General features: G+C 37.4%; 1 protein-coding gene across 1 annotated transcript in view; it reads right to left on the reverse strand.

The window, feature by feature from the left end:
• LOC140784927 (uncharacterized) overlaps positions 1–26,430 on the reverse strand; it is a 47,312-nt gene that overhangs the window by 5,849 nt on the left and 15,033 nt on the right. The window contains exons 7-10 of the mRNA XM_073132557.1: positions 24,619–25,139; positions 24,394–24,458; positions 22,064–22,143; positions 3,381–3,485 (exon numbers count right to left, since the gene is read on the reverse strand). Coding sequence (XP_072988658.1) covers positions 3,381–3,485; positions 22,064–22,143; positions 24,394–24,458; positions 24,619–25,139 — 771 coding nt within the window. The remainder of the gene's footprint in view (positions 1–3,380; positions 3,486–22,063; positions 22,144–24,393; positions 24,459–24,618; positions 25,140–26,430) is intronic.

Here is a 26,430-nt window from a genome sequence, read left to right on the forward strand (position 1 = left end):
AAGATACTAGGGTTAGAGCAGCGGAGGTAGTCAATCATCTAGACAGCATTTGAGAATTGGGAGTGGACCAAAACATTTTTGGAGGAGCCCGAATTTTTCCACGGTGAGCAAAGGATTCCTGTAACTGGTATTATCTTATCCCTTCAGGCAAACCGGTTATTGAAGAAAGGATGTCAAGGCTTCTTGGCATTTATGGTGGGCACAAAGCGAGTGGAGTAGAAGATTCATGAACTTTAAATAGTGAATGAATTTCTAAATATTTTTTCTGAAGATTTACCTGGTCTTCCACCTTATAGAAAGATAGACTTCACTATAGATCTTTTTCCTGGCACTGAACCAATATCAAAGACACCTTATAGGATGACACCAGCAGAACTTCGAGAGCTACAGACTCAACTTCAAGAATTGTTAGATTTGGGTTTATTCATCCGAGTGTATCACCTAGGGGAGCAACAGTTTTATTTGTAAAAAGGAAAGATGGATTGATGTGACTTTGCATTGATTACCGGAAGTTAAATAAAATTACAGAGAAGAATAGATATCCACTATCTCGGATCGATGATCTATTTGATCAGCTACGGGACTCTCGGGTCTTCTCTAAGATTGACTTGAGATATGGCTATCACCAATTGAAGATCAAAGGTGACGACATTGCAAAGACAACATTTAGGGCTCATGGCCATTACGAGTTCTTAGTGATGCCTTTTGGTCTCACTAATGCGCCTGCAACTTTTATAGACCAGATGAACCAGGTCTTCAGACCTTTCTTGGATCAATTTGTTGTGGTCTCCATCGACGATATACTAATCTACTACAAGAGCAAGGAAAAGCATAAGAAACATCTGAAGATAATACATCAAATTCTTCCGAAGAAAAAGCTTTATGCAAAGTTTAAGAAGTGTGAATTTTGGCTAGATGAGGTTGTTTTCTTGGGACATATAATCGGCAAGGATGGAGTCAAGGTGGATCAAAAGAAAATTGAGGCTGTCAACAAATGGCCAAGACCGACTTTAGTATCTGAGGTGCGTAGTTTCCTTGAATTGGCAGGCTACTACATAAGGTTTATGGAGGGCTTTTCATGAATTGCCTTGCCACTTACTCACTTCACTAAGAAAGGGGTGAGATTTGAGTGGACGGGTGATTGTGATCTTGAGTTGGCTACGGTGGTTTTTACACTGAAGATTTAGCGTCACTATCTTTATGGAGCATCTTGTGCAATTTTCATTGATTATAAGAGCCTCAAGTATATCTTCACTCAGAAGGAGATTAACTTGAGGCAACGTAGGTGGCTAGAATTGATCAAGGATTATGACGTTAGCATCAATTATTATCTAGGGAAGGCAAATGTGATAGTTGATGCCTTGAGTAGAAAATCATCAGAGGGACACTTAGCAACACTCACTCATGAGTAGTGCATTATTGAGAATTTTAGACGCTTGGAGATAGAGGTGACACCACACCTGGAGGGAGCAGCCATATGCAGCTAATTAGTGGTCAGACTACACTTTTAGATTGCATGCATACTACTCAATTAGAAGATGCTAATCTCAAGAAAATCTTGAAGAATTAGAGAAAGGAGAAGCTCCCGACTATTCGAGGTCAGATAGAGGATTAGTTGAGTACCAAAACCATGTTTGTGTCCCAGCCAGTGAAGAGTCAAAGAATGAAATTATGTCAGAGACTCACAATTCAGAGTTCAGTATTTACTTAGGCAACACGAAGATGTATAGAGATTTGCAAGAGAAGTTTTGGTGGAATGGTATGAATGACATAGCTAACTTTGTTGTTAGATGTCTCACATGTCAGCAAATCAAAGTTGAACATCAAAAACCTGCAAGAATGTTACAACCTTTGCCCTTGTCTGAGTGAAAGTGGGAAGATGTGACTATGGACTTTGTCTAGGGACTTCCTCGCACTAGATAAAATCATGATGCAATTTGGGTGATTGTGAATATATTAACTAAGTCTGCCCATTTTTTCATCATTCGTATGACTTACTCCCTAGATTATCTTACACAGCTTTATATTCGGGAGATTGTCCGACTCCATGGAGCACTATTGTCTATCGTGTCTGATCGAGATCCTTGATTTGTTTCTAACTTCTATCAGAGTCTACATTCAGCTACAAGGACACAATTGAATTCATCTTAACTTATCACTCGCAGACTGATGGACAATCTGAGAGGACTATGTAAACCCTTGAGGATATGTTGCGAGCTTGTTCCTTGAAGTGAAAAGAAAATTGAGATGATCATCTTCCACTCATAGAGTTCTCTTACAAACTATTTAATATGTTCCGATGATTTGAGGTCAGATTTGAATGGAATTCATTTTCCACTTAGTTAAGTTTTCTAAATCTCAAAATTAACCCTTAAAATAATACATTTTTATTGAAGCTCATGGGTAAAATAGGAAAGCAAGAACATAACAAAATAAATTTCTACCTTTTTTCAAACGAAACAAACTTAAATGGATTTCATTTTAAATTTCATTATTTTACAAACAATGGAATTCATTTCCAAATGAATTCAATTGAATTCTCTCCAAATGAAATCAACTAATTCCATTTTGAATTGGTTCCCAAATCAAATTGACCCAAACAATCCATTACTTTCATCTTCCTCGTTGGTCTTCTCATAATAGAAAAACTCTCTCTCCCGAATAATAGTTGTCGTTAGATAACCAATTGACCCAAAAACTTATCTATTAAGGGACAAATAATATATATCATACTTTTAGTACTCCCTCTCATGTACGATCTCTACGCACTATATGTGGATAGATGAAAGACAATAGAGTATGCAACCCTCCATGTCGTGCAAGAATAAATAATTAAAAAAATTAAATGGGGCCAAACAATGTTTAAATTTGAGACCTCTAAACTAAGATTTGATACTATGTTAGATAACCAATTGACCCAAAAAACTTAAGGTGTTAAGATATAGATCAACAATATATATCATACCTTTAACAGTTACCAAACATCAATTCCCACAGTTGGTCTGAAAATCTATGCTAAGAAAATTCCAGGAAGAAAGGAGATTAAATTGACATGAACAAAACTAGTGGGCAGGTAAAACAAACTATTTTAATAGTTGCAAACTTGCAACTGAGATCATGAAAGAAGTCATTCTCAAACGAAATACGGGAAATTGCAGAGTGTAGACAACCAAATAATGGTGGACTATTTGGAACATGTTCCATTCTCTTAGTGTTCAGATGGTATATGCTATTCTCATAGCTATGGATTTGCAATTTCCAACTACTACATTCGAATGTGTAAATTTCTTTTTAAGCTATATTTCAAGTATTTGACAAGTCAGCACTCTCTTTTCTCTTTATAAGAAATGATACAAATTTGCTGGTTGCATGTTGCATACCTGTAGTACGTGGAAAGATAAGATGCACCAGGTCCCAACATCACATGCATGATACAGGCCACTTGATATTCCACTAGAGGTGAAAAGAACCCATTCAGCAAATGCCTGTGTAGAAAATATTCAATCCTATTAGCAGAGATGCTATTTAATCTTTTACAATTGAAATTGTCACTTATTGCAGATAAACCAAAAAAAATTATACCATTTAAGTTGTAAATCTTAAGAAATAAGATAATGTTAAAATATAAAAAATAATAACCACTATTCTCTAATAAATCTAGCTTTTACAGCAGCTAGTCAGTTAACATGGTATCAGAGCAAGATTCTTGGCTTCAAATCCTGTCAGACCCATCGCTTGCCTAAAGTATAAAACCTCCATCTATTTAAGTTAAGTTCAATTCTTGGGTCTTTCAAATGTCTCAAGCTCAGAAGTGAGGATGAGTGTTAGAGTATAAAAGATAAAAACTACTATTCTCAATAGCTAGTGAGTTAACAGATAGTAAGTCTCAATTTCAGCATATCAGAGGTTGCAAACTAATGAAGGCTAATTTCATTAGGAAAGAGATAAAAATAAAAGGTTATCATTCAGCAATCAGCAATGGATCTTATTGTAACTTGCAAATAAAACTCCTTAAGAATCTTTCAGCAATCAGCAATGAATCTTATTGTAATTTGCAAATAAAACTCCATAAGAATCCTCATCAGCTAATAGGTCTTATTTAAAGTAGTGTTTTGTTCACTTCAGCTTATTTATCAGATCGCACATACTATATAATATAAGAGGCAAGTAAAAGTACAATATGCCCACCCTGTTTAGCCCCAAATTCAGAATACCCTACTGCGTAAACCAGCTAAATCTAGATGGTCTTCATTGGATGTGTCCAAACCAGCTAAATCTGTTCTTGCGTAATTCATAATTTATGGATCCTAGCATGCTACTCCTAATGTTTATCTAATATTATCATTCCTTATTATATCTTTGATTCTTTTCTAGTAGCACCACAGATCCACCTTAACATCTTCATTTCAGCACACCTGCCCTCGAATATGTTCTTTTGTGTTGCACAACATCCTGATCCATAAAGAACTGTTGATCCTATAGACATCCTATAAAGCTTCCCTTTCAATTTACAGGTATATAACAATTGCACAACACACTAGGATGGCATTTGGTTGCAGTTTAGAGAAAAACCAGGTTAGCCTTACTCTCATTTTTTAAGCTTGAATATGATACCTCTAATTGGATTAGGGATATTAGATGTCTAGTTGTAAACCATGCGTAGTATTTCCATCATTCTATTTGACAAGACATGCATTTCAAATTGAAAGGGTTGCTATACCCCGAATAAGGGTACAGAAAACCCAATAAAAAGTGTAAATTGAGGATACCTTATGTCAACGATGGTTGTGCTAGTGGCACATGCCGTGTCGTGCCACCATCGGCACGACAAGCCCTGGCTTGCTGATGGCACACCCCTGCGTGCCACTGACACGCATTTGTAATATTTTTAAAAACTTTTTAGAATATTTAGAGATGTTTTTAGGTCTTCAATATGTCAATCTTTAGTTTTTCATTTAAATATATGTATTAGACCTATATTATAATACTTTCTCTTCGATATTATTTGTCAATGACCTATTTTATTACAGATAAAGCAACAGTTAAATATAATTATTCAATACATAATATGATCGAATATTTTTATTAAAATTGATATTAATAATTAAACACCCTATAATATAATTGAATACTCCATAATAAAATTGAACGCATAATATTAAATAATAATAGTTCAAGAACTAAAACTAATATCTAGCTGAATGTAAAATGTCAAGAAGGATCAAAGACTTCATTTGTCAGCATAAGAATAATATGAAAATATTGCATTAAATACTGTTAATATTTTTCAAAACTCATTCACTAATAGTATTGCTCATTATAATATCTTATATAATCTTCATACAAATAGAAATTTTAAAATTCTCCTATAATATGATATGGATATTGAACATATATGGAAATGACCGGCACTAGCATAGGTATAGATACACTATAAGCATATGCAGATAGTAGATATAAAGTATAATAAGAGTGTTCTAGCTCCAGTGAGTGTGATTAATACGATGGTAATGATGATGAACGCATATAATCATGTGGGTGCACCTTTCTTGATGTTCTACAAACTCAAATTCTCTGTAAAAATAATACCATTGAGAAGGTTATCTAATAGATATGCATGCCTTATCTCTATCATCATCGCCACCAGACTGAGTCTCGTTAGTATCACCATCATTATCATCACTAGTCTCATTATCATCAATTTTATCTAAGCCTTCTAAATGATCGGTTGATTTGAGAATGATTGACGAAAAAAAAAAATTTAAATAGCTCCACATGGCACAATGACTGGTATGCTGTGTCGGTCCAACACGGCATGCGTGCCGATCAGCATAGGTTGGCATGGGTGTGTGCCATTGGCTAATTATCAAGCTGATTATCAAATTGAGTCTTAGTCCAATCTCCTTCCTCTCGCTCTCTCCCCCTCATCCTCCATTTGACCTAACACAAACCCTAGCTTCCTCGGCCTCGCCTAGCCACGAGCTGCTCATATTGCACGCCATCCTCCATCTAGTCCACCCTTCTAGTCTTTGGCTTCCTTTCTCACTCCTGCCTTACCCCATTCGGTCCAGCCATCACCACCACCCTCCCAAGCCTAGATCTGCCCTGGTCGAAGCCCACCGTCGGCCCAACCTCCTAGCCACACAATCTCCACTACCCTAGTCACACCATAGCCGTGTTCTCTCCACTGAGCCGACATCTACCACCACCCTACTTAGGATCCCATACCCTCTAGTCAACCACCCTACCACCTTGGATGCACACCCCTAATGTAAGAACCAGAAAAAAAAAATTAGGGGTTGAGAGAGGAGGGTGCACGTGCTCTGCACGTGCAGTCCCTCCCCTCTCCCTCTCCTGCACGCAACGAGGCGCAGAGATCCTCCTCCTTCGTTTTCTTTTTTTTTCTCATCGTAGGAGTCACGCCGTGGAATCGGCCTGCCGGAGCGCCGCCGGAGCCAATGGAGACCACCACGTGACTCCTTGGTAAGCTTGATAAATTCCTACGTGACTTTAACTTTTCTCAACGGTTAGTAGAAAAGACAGAATGTGTTGATCACCTAGTGATACTATCTGATGACCCTAACCGGATCAGCTATGAAGAAAAATCTTGAGCGTCATCTCAATGTGACTTTTAGTTGATGTGGATCCACAGGGTTTAGACCTATTGAGACATATGACTGTATAAATATTAAAAAGATGTTAATACGTTGAAACTGTGCAAGGTTACAAGTTGTGACTCTTTATGGTTATCATTTTATTATTTTAAAGAGCATGCTTATTGCAAATCGTTATAGATATTGTTGCTTTTAATTTAATTTTATTCAGCATTAATATAATTTAGAATTTATTTGGTTTTCGAGTGGATTCCACTCACTGAGGTATAGTTGTTGGCTCATGGATTATTATTTTTGTATTTATTTATCTATCTCAGGTAATAGTCAGTGGGGCGACTGAGCGAGATGTACCCGGACTCCACCTCCACTTAGGATTCACCTATTTACTTTTTCACTCTTTTGGATTTTATGTTTTAGATTAGAAGATTTATTTATTTCGTTTAGAGACTAAAAAATAATAACATTGTTTTATGCTTATTGTAATTAGTTTTAAATTTAATAAAGCGGATCTTCATTTTATTTATTTATTTTGCCATCGTACACGTAGAAAGCATTAATAAGGATTCGTGTATCTCAAGCATATTGAGATGCATGGTCGGTCATGATTCTTATTTCGGGTCGTGACACCCAAAGCCCTAGATGTGCCCTGCTCCAACCAACCCAACCTAGTACTGTGTACCCACCAGCCGACTAGAACACCTTTTTGTGTCTGAGCCCTAGTTTACCCCAAAACCGAAGAGCTTTGGCTAGACCTATCCCAGGGTCCTCCCTACTTCAATCGGTCACCCCTTGGCTCGGGACACGCTCACTAGAGGCAGAGACGCACCAAAGCCCTACTGCCCTGCCTTGCATGCACTCTAACCCAGATCCATGTCTCTTACTTGTTGTTTGGGTCCAACCCTAGCCAGATTTGATCGAGCCCCCTTTGGATTGCATTACTTATATACTTAATATTGGTTTTCATAAATAATTCCCTATTGGTTTAGACAAAACTATTGCATGAACATTTTATATTGCATAGATAAATGTATAATTTTAACATGTACAAACAAGCATAAAGCAGTGCAAATAGTTCCAACTCGTCGGAGACCTACAAGTCCAATAAAGTCAATTACAATATTCTTTAGAAATAGCGAGCCACATAGAGTGACTAATTAGAGATGCCCCATGTCTTTTTGTCCAAATCCTAAAACTTCACATGAATACAATCTTCATATCTAAGTACAAACATATGGCAATCAAGCCTTAGAATATGTTTCTTAAATATAATTTCTCAGCCTCTGCTAAGGCGCACTCCATGGTTATATATTTTATTAAACCATTCCATTAAGAAATCGTCTACCCAATTACCTTGTGGATAAAGGTACTCATAGAAGTATGCAAATAACAAAGAAAAAGTACATATAAAAACATGCAAATACTCAGAAGTTTGCAAACAGAAAATCCAAGTTCATACCATTTGTATCACCTCCTATAAATACTTGTCAACTTCTATCCAAGAGTAATGTCACTGCACACCCTTTTTTAGATCAACTACAAGAAGGTGTAGTACAACGGCTTGTTTAAAAAATAATCCAGTAGTAGCACTTGTGTAGTCTTCTTTCTTTCATTGTTGGGAATAAACATGACTCTACCATGTCATCTTCATTGCGCATGACATAGCCAAAACTATTTGGTTAAGTTGTTCTCTGTTGTCAAAATATATTTAAGTAAAAGATACTTAACTCATGTAATTCAATGTTCATGAAACAACAATGAGCATATTCTTGTTTTTCTATGGCACAGTTGTGGTAAATTCTTTGTCGAGCACAAATTGTATTATCTTCAATTATGTCTACGTTGATCAATTTCATGATTCCTTTGCTACTTACATGCGTGGCATCATCCTTCCAAATGCAAACTAAATTGTCACATACAATGATGGTCATGCCGGTCGGCATACCCCATGCAGATCAGCACGTCCCTGCCTGCCATTGGCATGCTTTGGCATGCCTTTGACTTTTTTTAATAAAAAATTAATGAATTTAAAGATGGTTTTAGGCAACGATAGTTGTGCCAGTGGAACCTTCCCAGCGTGCCAGTGGCACTCCCCTATGCATTTATAATATTTTTAATAAAATTTATAAGATATTTAGAGATGTTTTTGGGTTTCCGGCATGTCAATCTTTAAACATACATATATATTTAATCTTTAATTCTTTATTTAAGTATATATATATATTTAAACATACATTATAGTGTTTTATCTTTAGATTATATTTATAGATGACCTAGTTTATTAAAAATAAAACAACAGTTAAAAATAAATATTATTCAACACATGAGTGAAGACATTCATTAAAACTAAAATTAATGATTGAACATTTCATAATATAATTCAATACTCCATAATATAATTGAATACATAATAACATTCAACGCATAATATTAATTGATAAAATAGTTCATTAATTAAAACTAATATTTAGTTGAATGTAGCATGATAAGGAGGTTCAACGACTTCGTTTGTCGACACAAAAATAACACGAGAATATTATATTAAATACTGTCAATAATCTTCAAAACTTATCCACGAATAATATTGTTTGTTGTAACGTCTCATAATCTTTAAACAAATAGAAATTTCATAATTCTCCTATGATATAATATAAATTTTAAACATGCATGGGAACTAAAATTGATTTGATGATGAGTGATGAAAATAGAAAAAAAATCTAAAAAAAAATGCTCCACATGCAATGTCAGACGGCACGTAGCCGTGTTGGACCGACATGGCTCGGCACGAGGATGTGCCACTAGAACATCCCGTGCCAAGTGTCATGCCACTATACCAGCATGACCATCCCTAGTTTTAGGTCTTCAACACATCATATCTTTAGTTTTTGCTTTGAATATATGTATTAAAAGCCTACATTAGACTCGTTTATCTTTAGATTTTTTTGTAATTGACCTATTTTATTAAAGATATAGCAATAATTAAATAGAAATATTATTTAACACATAATATGGTTGAATATATTTATTAAAACTAATATTAATGATTGAACACTCCATAATATGATTAAGTACTCTATAATACAATTGAAATAGGAAAAACTAAAAATAAAATGTGAGATGTTTATCACATGATGGAAAAAAAAACATATAGAATATTAAGATTTACCACTCTAATAGATTCATTTTGGATCAATAAAATCTGTTTCAAACCTCACATGACCCGTGCGAATCAGCACACACCCTTGTCAGGTGATGTGCCATCATCAGCATGACCATCATTGGTCACAGAAATATACACAGTTATGTAAACTATTTTTGTAATGTAAACAATTATGCTTGTAATGCATGAAATTATATTTTCAATGAATACAAATTGTCCTTTGCATTGCAACCATAACTATATGCATTGTGAACAATTTCATCATTTCATGCATTACGGGCAAAATTCTATGCACTACAAAAATAGTTTCATGACTGTATATATTTCTGTGATAGTTTGTTTTGCATTTTAAAGGACGATGCCATGAATGTAAGTAGGAAACAAATCATGGAATTGCTTCGGGGAGACACGATTGAAAACGATATCATTTATGCCCGACAAAGAATGTACTGCAAATATGCCGTAGGAAAATAAGAATATATTTAATGTTGTTTCATGAGCACATAATAAATGTAAGTTAAGCTTGTTTTACTTAAATATATTTTTACAATAGGGAACAACTTAATCAAATGATTTTAGCTATGCAAAGGGCAGTGAAGATGAAGCCAGATTTCATAGTGGAGCTGTGTTTATTCCTACCAATAAAAGTACTTAAGTGCGAATACTAGATCATTCCTTTCAACATGAAACTGCACCGGCACTTTTTTGCAGTTGATCTAAAGATGGGCATGTAGCAACATTACTCTTCTTGGTACAAATAGTAAGAACTTAGACTTTCTATTTTCATAATTCTAAATGGGTAGAAGATTTCTTGACTGAATGGTTAGTAAAATATATAACTATTGAGTGCACCTTGGTGGGAGCTAGGAATTAAACATCTATCGAACATAATCCAAGGCAATAGAGGGACCTCAATTGCAGATTTCTGTACTTGAATATGAAGAGTTGAAGACCATATTCAACGAAATATGATGGTATTTGAATTTGGACAAAAAGACACAAGGTGTATCCAGATTTGAAACGCTATAGTGCTCGATCAAATGACTTTCTAAAGAATACTAAAAACTAATTTTACTGGACTTGTATGTCAAAATGAGTTGTAACCATCTATGCTGTTGTATATTTGTTTGGACATGTTAAAATTCTACATTTATATGTGTGATATAAAATGTTCATGCTATAGTTTTCTCTGAACCAACAGAGAATCATTTATGAAAAACAAAACTTGTCACTGCTTTATATAAATCAGCATTCAGTATATATAAATTTGCATTGTGTACCTATATACGTGAATTGCACATGTATAAATATATATTGCTAACATCCAGATATATATTGTAAGAATCAGAAAAAAAAAAAAAAAAAAAAAATTTAGGGGTTGAGAGAGGAGGGTGCACGTGCAGTCCCTCCCCTCCCCTCTCCCTCTCCGGCATGCGACAAGGCGCAAAGAGAAATCAGGCCTAATCCGGATCGGATTAGATCTAGATTTTTCTTTAATCTATAAATTAAAACCCTAATCCTCTCTCTCTCTACTTAACCACCTCAGCCCCCTTCTCTCTCTTCTTCCTCCTCTCTCTCGCTTTCTTCTTCCTTACCGTCGGAATCGCGACATGGGTTCGGCCCGTCGGAGCTTCGCCGGAGGAAATTGGGACCACCACACTCCTCCCTAGTGAGCCCTCTCTCATCCCTCTAGTTTAATTTTAATTTAATTAAGTAAATTAAAAATACCTAATTTGGGAGTTCTTCGGCTTCGCCGGCAAATTAGGCCGGTCGGCGGCTTCGGGTCGTTGCCGCTCCATCTGGAAGCATCTTGCCGTTGGCAGCGTGCCGTGGGCATTCACCGTTGGAGCCCTCGTGGCTCCGGTCACCGTCGACCATGGGATCGATCACCATTCGCGAGTTCTCCACCTCGCGAGGACGGCGACACCGTGTGGGTGTTGGCGAGCTGAGGGTGCAGCCGGCGAACCGTCGCCGCGGTGGCCGCCGGCATCTTCCTCTTTCTCTTTTCCTCTCTCTTTTCCTTTCTCTCTCTCTCTCTCTCTCTCTCTCTCTCTCTCTCTCTCTCTCTCTCTCTCTCTCGACTTGGAGAAGACAGGCTCGGGCAACCCGAGTCTAGCCTTCTCCCATCAAGTGATTGGATTCGGGTCGGGTTGGATCCGAATCCAAGGAACCCGACCTGGTTCCATTAGTTAATTGGATTGGGCCTTGGGCCCAATCCATTTAAGTTGTTGGATTCAGGTCGGGTTGGATCCGAATCCAAGGAACCCCACCCGGTTCCATTAGTTAATTGGATTGGGCCTTGGGCCCAATCCATTTAAGTGTGGGTTGGTTGGGTGCGGACCAATTGCCAAGATAGCCTAAGTGATTTGGGCTTATTTTGGCTCAAATTATTAATATTTTTTGAGTTAAATTGTAGAAATTTATATATATATATATATATATATATTTATTAAAAATATTATTGTTATTTATTATTAAAGGTGGTGATTTTTAACACGTGAGCTAGGGATTTGAGATTCAGCTATCTTGCCTAGACTCAGGTGAGTGGGTTCACTCATATATTTATTTTATTATATTTCGTACCTTTGTCGAACTATATAAATTTTCTGTATGCGAAATTATTATTTCTATCCGTACGTGCAAATTTAATTGTTACATTTTCTGTGTGCATGTAATCATTATACTTAGTGCATCACCATACTTTGTGCAAATATCAAAATTTGTGAAAAGAAAAATGAGACTAGTATTGGTATGACTTAGAGAACAGTCCCGGTATAAATCACTTGCGATTTTTCCGTGGTGACTCAAGTCTATCTGGAAGTTCAGGGGAAAGTCCTAAATCAGATTACTACGCTGACTTTCTTAGGTGACTCTGGCGGGGTTAAGGAACAGTCCCAGGATGAATGATAAATTCCTACGTGATTCTAACTTTTCTCAACGGTTAGTAGAAAAGACAGAATGTGTTGATCACATAGTGATACCATCTGATGATCCTAACCGGAACAGCTATGAAGAAAAGTCTTGAGCGTCATCTCGATATGACTTCTAGTTGATGTGGATCCAAAGGGTTTAGACCCATTGAGATATATGACAGTATAAATATTGAAAAATTGTTAATACGTTGAAACTGTGCAAGGTTACAAGTTGTGACTCTTTATGGTTATCATTTTATTATTTTAAAGAGCATGCTTATTGCAAATCGTTATAGATATTGTTGCTTTTAATTTAATTTTATTCAGCATTAATATAATTTAGAATTTATTTGGTTTTCGAGTGGATTCCACTCACTGAGCTATAGTTGTTGGCTCATGGATTCTTTTTTTTTGTATTTATTTATCTATCTCTAGTAATAGTCAGCGGGGCGATTGAGCGAGATGTACCCGGACTCCACCTCCACATAGGATTCACCTATTTACTTTTTTGCTCTTTTGGATTTTATGTTTTAGATTAGAAGATTTATTTATTTCGTTAGAGACTCAAAAACAATAACATTGTTTTATGTTTATTGCAATTAGTTATAAATTTAATAAAACAATTTTTCATTTTATTTATTTATTTGTCATCGTACTCGTAGAAATTATTATTAAGGCTTCGTGTATCTCAAGCATAGTCGGTCATGATTTCTATTTCGGGTCATGACAATGTTGGTATCAGAGCCTAAAATTTTGTCATCCTAAATCACCCTTAGAGTTGTGTGGAGGTCCGGTGGCATAAGCTCAGGTTCGTTATGAAATTTTTATTATATTCAGTAAAATTATTCTTATCTTATTTATAAATCTTGAAGGGGTAATATTTATACGTGTCGTCGTCGACGAGGAGCTGTGGCCTAGAGTTTATCTCCTAACAGGAGTAAGGAGCAAGAGCCTGCTCCTGCTCAAGCGCCAGCCCTTGCACCAACTGCTATTCCTGGTACGGGATCGGAAACTGCTCCTACCTAAGCTCCTACTCCTATCCAGACTCCTACCCCTACCCAGATCCCCACTCCTGCCCCAGTTCCTGCTACTCATACAGTGGTATCAGTGCCACAAACCCTTCTTCAGGCCATTGGAGGACAATCATCGCAGACTCCGGCTAGATCAGAGTCAAGGCCCCTTAGTCTAGATAGGGGTACAGTGTTTGAAAATTTTTTGAAGGCATCTCCACCTGCCTTTAGAGGGACTACTGATCCGATTGAAGCAGAGGCATGGCTGCTGCGAATCAAGAAGATATTGCGAGTATTGGATTGTTCAAAGGATCAAAGGGTTGCCTTGACAACCTATATGTTTGAGGATCGGGCAGAGCATTAGTGGCAGATGATTGAGTGTCAGTACATTGGACGAGAGAAGGAGCTGACCTGGGAAAACTTTAAGAGGATTTTCTTCGAGAAGTACTATCCTCGGGCCTTAAAGAAAAAGAAATTGGATGAGTTCTTTGAGCTGAGACAGGGAGGCATGTCTGTGGTGGACTTTGAGGCGAGGTTCACCGAGCTGTTGCAATTTGTTCCATATATAGCAGCGAACGAAGAAGAGAAAGTTAGCTTCTTCGAGGGTAAGTTGCGGCCAGCCATCAGAGATAGGATATCACTATTCCAGTGTCAGACACTTCCAGAAATGGTGTCTAAGGCACTCCTCGCCGAGAGAAACATTGGGAAGCTTTCGCGAGAACGAGAACAGCAGCATCCACAGAAGAGGCCGAGGAGGTATTAAGAGCAAAACAGAGGAGGTGGTCAATCGTCTGGACAGCCCTTGAGGGTCGGGAGTGGACTAAACCCTTCTAGGGGAGGTCCCAAACAGAATCAGCTTAAAAATTATATGAGGTGTGGACGCCCCCATTCGTCTAGTGTTGGGTGCAATGGAGTACCCCGAAGCTGCTACAACTGTAGAAGACCCGGCCACTTGGCGAGAGATTGCAGAGCACCACGTGGGAGATGGCGTCCAACTTCTCAGCAGGATCAACAGCATCGACCGTCCCAGTCTGGCACAGCGAACAATAGGCCTCCAGCAAGTAGTGGAAATCCAGGAGCGAGGCCAGAGAATAAAAGAAGAATTTATACTTTGACGCAGGAAGAGGCTGAGCACTCACCATCCGTGGTGCAAGATACATTATCTATTTCTTCCATACTAGCTAAAGTCCTTATAGACTCTGCTGGAGCTTCACACTCTTTTGGTTCACCTGATTTTCTTTCCTTATTAACTATTGCACCTGAGATCATGGAATCATATTTAGCAGTGACTATACCCATAGGGAGGACCATACTTTTAAATGTTATTTGCAGATCTTGTTTAGTAGAGATAGACGATCAGAAACTTCCAGTAGATCTTATTTGTTTAGACATGCATGATTTTGATGTTATATTGGGTATGGATTGACTATCTGCACATCATGCTATAGTAGATTGTAGAATGAAAAGGGTCACATTTTCTATCCCGGAGAAGCCAGAATTTTTCTTCCAGGGTGAGCGAAAGATTCCTACGACCAGTATTATCTCAGCGCTTCAAGCAAATCGATTAATGAAGAAAGGATGCCCAGGCTTTTTGGCATCGGTAGTGGGCGTGGAGCGTGCAAAGTAGGAGATTTATGAACTTCAAGTGGTAAATGAATTTCTAGATATTTTTCCTGAAGATCTACCTGGTCTTCCACCCGATAGAGAGATAGACTTCACCATAGATTTGCTCCCTGGCACTGAACCAATATCAAACGCACCCTACAGGATGGCACCAGCAGAACTTAGAGAGTTGCAGACCCAACTTCAAGAGTTGCTGGATTTGGATTTTATTCGTCTGAGTGTATCACCTTGGGGAGCACCAGTTTTATTTGTAAAGAAGAAAGAAAGATCGATGCGTCTTTGCATTGATTATCGGGAGTTAAATAAAGTCACTATAAAGGACAAGTATCCACTACCCCGGATCAATGATCTTTTTGATCAACTGCAAGACTCTCAGGTCTTCTCAAAAATCGATTTGAGATCTGGTTATCACCAATTGGAGATCAAGAATGAAAATATTGCAAAGACAGCACTTAGGACTCGATATGGCCATTATGAGTTCTTAGTGATGTCTTTCGGCCTTACAAATGCACGTACAGCTTTTATAGACTTAATGAACCAGGTCTTCAAAACCTTCTTAGACCAGTTTGTTGTGATATTCATTGACGATATATTGATCTATTCCAAGAGCAGGGAAAAGTATGAGAAACATCTGAGGACAATATTTCAAACTCTTCGTGAGGAAAAGCTTTATGCAAAGTTTAAGAAGTGCGAGTTTTGGTTGGATGAGATGGCTTTCTTAGGACATATAATCAGCAAGGATGGAGTCAAGGTGGATCAAAAGAAGATCGAGGCTGTTAGCAAATAGCCGAGGCCTACTTCAGTATCTGAAGTACGCAGTTTCCTTGGATTGGCAGGCTACTATAGAAGGTTTGTGGAGGGATTTTCACGGATTGCCTTGCCACTTACTCACCTCACCAAAAAGAGGTGAGATTTGAGTGGTCAGATGATTGTGAAAATAGCTTCCAAGAGCTCAAGCAGAGATTGATTTTAGCTCCTATCCTTTCACTTCCGACAGAGGGCGGCAACTTTGTAATTTATAGTAATGCATCCCGACAGAGTCTCAGTTGTGTTTTGATCAAGGTTCCCAGTATCGGGATCGGGATCGGTATCGGCCGTCCAAAAAAACGATACGTATCGGCCGTATCGGCCGTTCGTATCGGATCGGACTATTTTTTAATTATATAAAATTCTAAATATTATTTAAAAATGCAGAAAAAATTTAGAAAAATGACAAAAAAATAAGATTCATTGGAGGTCGTCGGATAACGTCGCCGGAGGTCGAGATCACCGGAGAGATGGAGATCTACTCACTATTCAGTCACCGGTGAGAAAGAGAGTAAGAGATCCGTGAGAAAGAGAGAAAGAAAGAAAAGAGAGAAAGAAAGAAAAGAGAGAAAGAGAGGAAAGAGAGGAAAAGAGAGAGAGGCAGGTGGGGGGGTGGGGACATCAATTATTGATGTCCCCCGGGTCGGATCCGACCCGTTCCCACCCGTTTCGGTCGGGATCGGCCGAAACCGCAGCCGAAACTGGGAACCTTGGTTTTGATGCAGCATGGAAAGGTAATAACTTATGCATCTAGACAACTTAAGATTCATGAGAAAAACTATCCTACTCATGACCTTGAGTTGGCTGCGGTGGTATTTGCACTAAAGATTTGGCGTCACTACCTTTATGGAGAATTTTGTAAAATTTTCACTGATCACAAGAGCCTCAAGTATATCTTCACTCAGAAAGAACTTAATTTGAGACAACGCAGGTGGCTAGAATTAATCAAGGATTATGATGTTAGTATCAATTAACATCCTGGGAAGGCAAATGTGGTAGCCGATGCTTTGAGCAGGAAATCATCAGAAGGGCACTTATCAGCACTTATTTGTCAGCAGTGTATTATTGAAGAATTCAGACGCTTGAAGATTGAAGTAACATCAAATCCAGAGAGAGTAGCTATTTGCAGCCGGCTAGTGGTCAAACCTACACTTTTAGATCGCATCCAGGCTGCTCAATTAGAGGATGCCAACCTCACGAAGATCTTGGAAGGATTAGAAAAAGGAAAAGCTCCTGGCTATTCGAGATCAGAGGAAGGACTAGTCAAATACCGGAATCGAGTCTGCGTCCCAGCTAGTGAGGAGTTAAAGAATAAAATTATGTCAAAGGCTCACAGTTCAGGATTCAGTATCCACCCAGGCAGCACAAAAATGTATAGAGATTTGCGAGAAAACTTCTAGTGGAATGGCATGAAGAAGGACATAGCTAACTTTGTAGCTAGATGTCTCACTTGTCAGCAAATCAAAGTTGAGCACCAAAAACCTGCAGGGATATTACAGCCTTTGCCTTTATCAGAATGAAAGTGGAAGGATGTGACTATGGACTTTGTCTCGGGACTTCCCCGCACTAGATCAAATTATGATGCAATTTGGGTGATCGTGGGCAGACTAAGTCTGGTCACTTTTTGGCCATTCGTATGACTTACTCCTTAGATCGTCTTGCACAACTTTATATTAGAGAGATTATTTGACTCCATGGCGCACCTTTGTCTATCATGTCTGATCGAAATTCTTGTTTTGTTTCTAAATTCTGGTGGAGTCTTCATTCAGCTATGGGGACACGATTGAGATTCAGTTCAGCTTATCACCCGCAAACTGATGGACAATCCGAGAGGACTATTCAAACCCTTGAGGATATGTTGCGAGCATGTTCTTTGGAGTGGAAAGGAAATTGGGATGATCATCTTCCACTCATGAAGTTCTCATACAATAATAGCTACCATTCGAGTTTGGAGCTAGCTCCTTACGAGGCGTTGTATGGTAGAAAATGCAGATCTCCACTTTGTTGGTTTGAGGTTTGTGAAAGACAGTTATTGGGACCAGATATAGTACAAGATGCCACGCAAAAAATCGTCAAAATTAAGGAAAAGCTTCTTGCAGCTCAAAGCCGTCAAAAGAGCTATACGATAAACCGGAGAAGAAACCTTGAGTTTCAAGTAGGCGACATGGTTTTCCTAAAGGTGTCACCTTAGAAAGGATTGATCAGGTTTGGTAAGAAAGGCAAGTTGAGTCCTCGCTTTATTGAACCATTTGAGGTGTTAAAGCGCATTGGAGAGGTGGCATACCAAATTGCTTTGCCACCTAGGTTATCTAAAGTACATAATGTCTTCCATGTATCTATGTTGAGAAAGTATGTGCCTAGTGCGGACCATGTGATTTGAGAAAATCTATCTTATGAGGAGCACCCTGTGGAAATTCTAGAGATTCAACAAAAAACTCTTCGCAATAGGGTAATCCCCTTCGTGAAGATTTTATGGCAAAACCACAAGCCGGAAGAAACAACTTGGGAGCGTGAAGATGAAACGAGAGAAAAGTATCCGGAGCTATTTCCTCAATCTTCATAGCGACTATTACGGTATTACTTTATCCTTCATTACGCTAATTTTAATTTCGAGGACGAAATTTCTTTTTGTTGGGAATAGTTGTAACCAAAAAAAAAAAAAATTTAAGGGTTGAGAGAGGAGGGTGCACGTACTCTGCACGTGCAGCCCCTCCCCTCTCCCTCTCCGGCACGCGACGAGGCGCAGAGAGAAATCACGCCTAATCCGGATCGAATTAGATCTAGATTTTTCTTTAATCTATAAATTAAAACCCTAATCCTCTCTCTCTACTTAACCACCTCAGCCCCCTTCTCTCTCTTCTTCCTCATCTCTCTCGCTTTCTTCCTTACCGTCGAAATCGCGACATGGGTTTGGCCCGTCGGAGCTTCGCCGGAGGAAATTGGGACCACCACACTCCTCCCTGGTGAGCCCTCTCTCATCCCTCTAGTTTAATTTTGATTTAATTAAGTAAATTAAAAATACCTAATTTGGGGGTTCTTCGGCTTCGCCAGCAAATTAGGCTGGCCGGTGGCTTCGGGTCGCTGCTGCTCCATCTGGAAGCATCTTGCCGTTGCCCTCGTGCCGTGGGCGTTCACCGTTGGAGCCCTCATGGCTCCGGTCACTGTTCGCGAGTTCTCCTCCACCTCGTGAAGACGGCGACACCGTGTGGGTGTTGGCGAGCTGAGGGTGCGGCCGGCGAACCGTCGCAGTGGTGGCCGCCGGCGTCTTCCTCTTTCTCTTTTCCTCTCTCTTTTCCTTTCTCTCTCTCTCTCTCTCTCTCTCTCTCTCTCTCTCTCTCTCTCTCTCTCTCTCTCTCTCTGGCTTGGAGAAGACAGACTCAGGCAACCCGAGTCTGACCTTCTCCCATCAAGTGATTGGATTCGGGTCGGATCGGGTCGGGTTGGATCCGAATCCAAGGAACCCAACCCAGTTCCATTAGTTAATTGGATTGGGCCTTGGGCCCAATCCATTTAAGTGTGGGTTGGTTGGGCTGTGGGCTAATTGCAACCTAGCCTAACTGATTTGGGCTTATTTTGACTCAAATTATTAAATTTTTTTAGTTAAATTGTAGGAATTTTTTTATATTTTTTTTTATTAAAAATATTATTGTTATTTATTATTAAATGTAGTGATTTTTAGCACGTGAGCTAGGGATTTGAGATTCAGTTGTCTTGCCTAGACTCAGGTGAGTGGGTTCACTTGTAAATTTTCTGTATGCGAAATTATTATTTTCATCTGTACGTGCAAATTTAATTATTACATTTTTCTATGTGCATTTAATCATTATACTTACTACATCACCATACTTTGTGCAAATATCAAAATTTGTGAAAAAAAAACGAGACTAGTATTGGTATGACTTAGAGAACAGTCCTAATATAAATCACTTGCGATTTTTCCGTGTGACTCAAGTCTATCTGAAAGTCCAGGGGAAAGTCCTAAATCGATTTACTGCGGTGACTTTTTTAGGTGACTTTGGCGGGGTTAAGGAATAGTCCTAGGATGAATGATAAATTTCTACGTGACTCTAACTTCTCTTAACGGTTAGTGAAAAAAACAGAATGTGTTGATCACATAGTGATACCATCTGATGACCCTAACCGGATCAGCTATGAAGAAAAGTCTTGAGCGTCATCTCGATGTGACTTCTAGTTGATGTGGATCCACAGGATTTAGACCCATTGAGACATATGATTGTATAAATATTGAAAAGATGTTAATCCGTTGAAATTGTGCAAGATTACAAGTTGTGACTCTTTATGGTTATCATTTTATTATTTTAAAGAGCATGCTTATTTCAAATTGTTATGGATATTGTTACTTTCAATTAATCTTATTCAGCATTAACAAAATTGAGAATTTATTTGGTTTTCGAGTGAATTCCACTCACTGAGCTATAGTTGTTGGCTCATAAATTATTTTTTTGTATTTATTTATTTATCTCAGGTAATAGTCAGCGGGGCGACTGAGCGAGATGTACTCGGACTCCACCTCCACATAGGATTCACCTATTTACTTTTCCGCTCTTTTGGATTTTATGTTTTAGATTAGAAGATTTATTTATTTCGTTAGAGACTCAAAAATAATAACATTGTTTTATATTTATTGCAATTAGTTATAAATTTAATAAAGCAGTTTTTCATTTTATTTATTTATTTGTCATCATACTCGTAGAAAGTATTATTAAGGCTTCATGTATCTCAAGCATATTGAGATGCATGGCCGGTCATAATTCCTATTTCGGGTCGTGACACATATTACAGACATAAGGGTTGAATTGTAGTTTTATACCCATGCACTAGATATATATTGTTGTATATTTGTTTGGACATGTTAAAATTCTACATTTATCTTGTGCAATATAAAATGTTCATGCTATAGTTTTTTCTGAACAAAAGGTAATTATTTATGAAAAACAACATTGAGAAGATAACTTGTCATTGCTTTATATAAATCAGCATTCAGTATATATAAATTTGGATTGTGTACCTATGTACGTGAATTGCACATGTATGAATATGAATTGCACACATCTAGATACATATTGCGGACATAAGAAGTTGAATTGTTATTTTATACCCATGCACTGCATATCTATTTATATCAGTCATATAAATCAGAAATGCTTATACAGTTGTAGGCATTGCATTCATTGAGATAAGGTAGTGCGTATATGGATACCTACATTTTCAGAGAAATTTAGTGGAAGAGATGGCTAATTTTAATATTATTGTCTTGTGTTTTATTCCATCCATCCCATCAATCCATTAATGAGGATAATTGTGTCAATTTACCTAAGGTATCCTCAATTTACAGTTTTACACTTTCTGTAAGTTTTATGTACCTTGTCCAAGTTTTAGGGAACCTTTCATTTTGAAATGCATGCCTTGTCAAAGATAATGATGAAAATAATACCCATGGCTTACAATGAAGCACCTAATTTCCCTAATCAAATTAGAGGTACCATATTCAAGCTTTAAAATGAGAGTAGGGCTAAACTGACCCTAAACTGCAACCAAACGCCACCTAGAAGAACTTTCCATTTTAACCATCCCTCTTTACTTCTATAAGCAACATCCTCATCAATCTCTACATCTTCTTAAACTATTGAACTAGGGTAACGAAAATACTCTCTTTTAGCTATTTCTTGCACACCAAGAGTAATTTTGACTGCATCGTTTTGATGCCTTAATTTACTGAATTTACATTCCATATACTCGACCTTAGACCTAACTACTCTAAAACCTTGATATTATATTATGGCACTTCCTAACTATTAATCTTTCTCAAAGCTTAGTTACTTTGTAGCATAACACAAATGACAAATGGACAAAATTTAGCACTGTGATCAAGCTATTTCTTGAGGAAACCAAAGAATAGAAGTAAAAAGAAAAGGTTACCTTTCTATGTAGAGCCCAGAATGCAGGTAATAGAGCTGCCGCATTTGAGCCAACTAGAAAGATTGATTGCCACATGTGTCCTGTAATTCGAAAAGAAGCACATATTAGAATAGGATACATTAGATTAACCCCAAGGACTACAAGTCTACAATGATATTGTGTATGCATTTTCAAAGCCTAAAGGATTTGTAGGTGGACTTATAGTAGATTTCATTAGTATTGTTGATCTTCCTCACATTAATTTCAAGGTTCGAAAAATTGGGATCGGTCTTCCGAAAAAATGATATGTATCGACCGGATCGGCCGTGTCGTTCACCTGAATCGTCATCATCATAATCACCATAAATTTAAAAATAATTATGTCTAGGGTGGTCTGGTGCTCCAAATAGTGATTGCATCATATTATTCATATCAAATAGATCTTATTGTATCTGAGGAGGATAATAATCAATATTTCGATCTTATGTCTAAGGATACTAAGGAGAATAATAACCAGCATGTGGATCATGTGATGGTTTCAAATAATGAATACTTGATAATCTATAGTTCATTAGAGTTTGTTGGAGTGAGATTTGCGTCGCCAAAGTTCGTCGGAGTTCATTGGAGCTAGATCTCTCCGTTAGTAAGTGAGAGTGAGAAAAAAAGGAGAAAAAAGCAAAAGAGAGAGAGAGTGAGAAGAAAAGAGTAAAGAGAGAAAGAGGAAGAGCTTGGGGACATTAATAATTGATATCCTCAGATCGGATCCGGGTCATATCTATAATGGATTTAGCCCGGTTTAATCAAAACTAGCTGATCCTAACTAATCCCAGTCATTTGACTGGAATCGGACCTAGATCAGGATCAGCTGATCCGACGAACCTTGATTAATACAATGATGATGCCATCAATCAATGAATGGACATCAAATATGTCAATAGATTATATCAAAATTCGTTATATAGGTTATTCAATTTGCTGATTTTGGTACCATATGAATCAACTAGAAAATCCTATGTTTTCATTATGAGCTTCAATTTCCTACCTTGGATATGATTAGCATATCTATGTCCTTTTTAAGTTACATAATAAGTTAGATGTCTTTGAAGACACTTAGGATTAGCTTTGGGAGGTTTCATATCTCCTTTTATGGAGACCCGTGGGGGTCTCTGAACTTTCCCTTTCATGAAGATCTTGTCGAAGTGAGATAAGTACTATAACAATATAATGTTAAATCCAGACTATATCTATGAGATTCACATGCCATGTACAAGGAGAATGATATTGCGATGAACTGCATAAGATTGAGTTGGTTTCCATCTCAGTTCTCTTCTTCGTTTCCTTCTTATTCTTTCCTTATCTTTCATCCAAATATTATTACTACAACATAGTATGACTTATATCACCTTTAATGTATTTCAACTTGTGATACCTTGTTCTCACTCACAAAGATCAAGAATCAATCAGGTCTATTTTGGCCCACCAACAAACATAACTTCTTGCACACACCTACACCCAAGTCAACCCCTCATCAAACTGCTAATCTAATCTACCTAAATCACCAAACGGGCCGCCAAAAACTGCCTATGTGACCCAGCCGCTGCCTTAGCACCCGCCAAAAGCCACATATACAGTCCAACCAGCTTGCTAACCCAGTGGTGGCAAAAAAATCAAAATCAAAATACTGCTTTCCATGGTGCAGGCTTTAAGACATTTTTAAATTTTTAATCAATGTATTATACTTATCGCAAGTTAGTTGTATTACTATCTTCTGTATATTAGAATATTTCTAGTTTTCTACAACTATAGATGGATTATTCACTTCCTAAAATTTATTTCATTTATTGCAAGTAAATATCCTATACATCCATCTTGCTTTCAAATATCACTGTCTTAGCATCAACCAAGTTAAAAAATTAAGCATAGTAACACTAGCAAATTTTTAAAAAGAATCCTAGAAGAGAAGCGGAGAAGGGATTTTTAGTAGAGCTCTGATAAAGGGCTTCATAATTGAATTAGCTGTCTTCCACTTTGATGCCCATTATGTGATTTTATGATGAAATAAGCTGACTGACTGCTTTGACATTTATAAATAATAAAGTACAATTGCAATAATTTGGAACACATAACTAGTTTCACAAAAATACTACTTTATCAATTTTATATCAAACATTGTTATTCTCTACGCCTAGGAAGGTTGAATTATTGGTGCCAAACTATATCTTTAAATGATGGTAAGCCAACAATACTTTGCAAGCCACTGCCTAATTCTTCAGCACAAGCATGACAGAGAACTTCAAATTGGAAAGTCCAATAAAATGTAGGAGTATTCCTGTAAGATGAAATATGATTACCTATCTGTGAAACAAGCTCAATGCTGCAATCAAATCCCCCATAATTATGATTACACGAGCAGTAGCTGGAACCAAAAAACAAATGCATTTGTTAGATGATTTAGTAAATGCTACCATGATTAGATTATGAAGATCTGATAGCATTATATTGAAATAAACAATGTTCAATGACATCCTACTTTAAAAATCTATTTTATTATAGAAAAAGGAAGATCTATGAGAGACCTGTAGAACGTCAATCCACTTTCATCCACTTGAGAGTGGCATGCGCCGTTATGACTGCAATCTCTAGGGCAACCCTCAAGGGAAATTGACATAGAAGTCTGAGGGTTTTTCTCCCTGTTGGTAGAATGCTTCAATCCAAAACCCCAAGTTCCTTCCCTGGCATACAGAATATATAGATTGATGCTTTTATCATGTGAATCATTCAATGTCCACAAGTTGGAATTGTTGCTACTACTAGTGCTACTTGCAAAATAGTCCCAGGAATCATTCACTGGTAAACCACCAAATTTCAAGTAGAGTATGTAATTCACTTTCATATCAGATATCAGCTGAACATGGATAACAGATCCTGCAGCACCTCGTGGAATATCCAGAAAGAAGAAAGTCCATGCGTCTTCCTCAACAGAAGAACTGCTCAACAGATTCTCCAGGAAGAATTTGTTGGAACTAATGGATGCTTTTTCATCAAGAGGAAGGTAATAGGACTCATACGGAACAGCTGGATTTCTTTTGGGAACTCTCTGCAGGAAACCAACATAAATTCATAATTAATCCTTCCAATTAGCATATTATATCATAGCAAATTACTTTCCCGGTGTTTCTTATTAATAAATAATATAGAAGATTCTTCTAGTACTCGTCGATCTAATTTTATTACCTTTTGTAGATTTAGAGCATAATATAATCCTTAAATATTTTCTGTGATAAAGCAGCAATAACTTGTTTATTAGTGTCATTTTACTCTCTAAGAGGAAGAGGGTGGGATGTGGAGAGATAGGTAGGAGTGTTGTTGTATTGGTTAGGTTTTAGGGAGGGAAGATAGCAGCACACATGAGAGGGAGACCGAGAAAACACTGAAAAGGAGAGAACTCTCCATAGTTAACAAGTGCCATAATCTTATGAAAAAAAAATAATAATAATAATAATAATAATAAAATCAACAATGGTCTCGAAGGAAGTGGTTATCCACGTCGTTCTATTTGAAATCGAGGAGAGCATCCCTTAACTTTGTAATTATAATTGGCAGTTTTGCACCAATTATAACATATGGTTATTATCTTTATCAAGAAAAGACAAAGCAAAAATCAGAATAGCATATGGAATAAATGCATGAAGACCATAGCTTCACAGAAAATCTGATTGCATCTTGATGACCTCTTCATGAATGAAATAAAAGGCAAATGTGTCACTGAAATATCAATTAAATTGAATGAAAGAATAGGCAGAGAGAGATGGGATATCTAATAGGGACAGTAAAACAATGAGAAGGCACATGGCAAGTTTTGTCTTCATATCGTAAGCCGTATGTAAGTACTGCATTATGATGCTAATAACATGACAAGGTGCAAATAACATTTCAGGAAAGAGAAACGCAAGAATGCAGAAATCACTATGACAGGCAGCTTTCAACATTTATCAGATTAGAATAATAGTATCTCAAATTTTGCACTACAAACAAAAGTAATGATTAAAATCTCTCATAGATAGATGTGTCTATGTAAAGATTAGAATTTTTAGGATCAAAGCAATATGTCCAAATACTACTAATGACAAAGTAGTGAAGCAGAAGCAGTGAAAACTGAAATTAAGTACGCATTTATGTAGCTGGGATTTGGGGGAAGGGGGGATTTGAGTCATTTGACTAATTCTACCTCCTTTAATTGCAATACAGAAGTTCAACCTATTTGGTAATGCAAAATATTTCCTCAGTGTACAATAAAGAAACTGAAAAAGCAAACTGATCGTGTGTGGACTCTTTAAGTCAATTCCCATTTAGAGGAATTTAGGTGGGAAGAAAAATATGCATCTGTA

Source organism: Typha latifolia, chromosome 3, assembly GCF_019914945.1.
Source record: "Typha latifolia isolate L0001 chromosome 3, TyphaL0001v2, whole genome shotgun sequence".
NCBI classification, from domain to species: domain Eukaryota; kingdom Viridiplantae; phylum Streptophyta; class Magnoliopsida; order Poales; family Typhaceae; genus Typha; species Typha latifolia.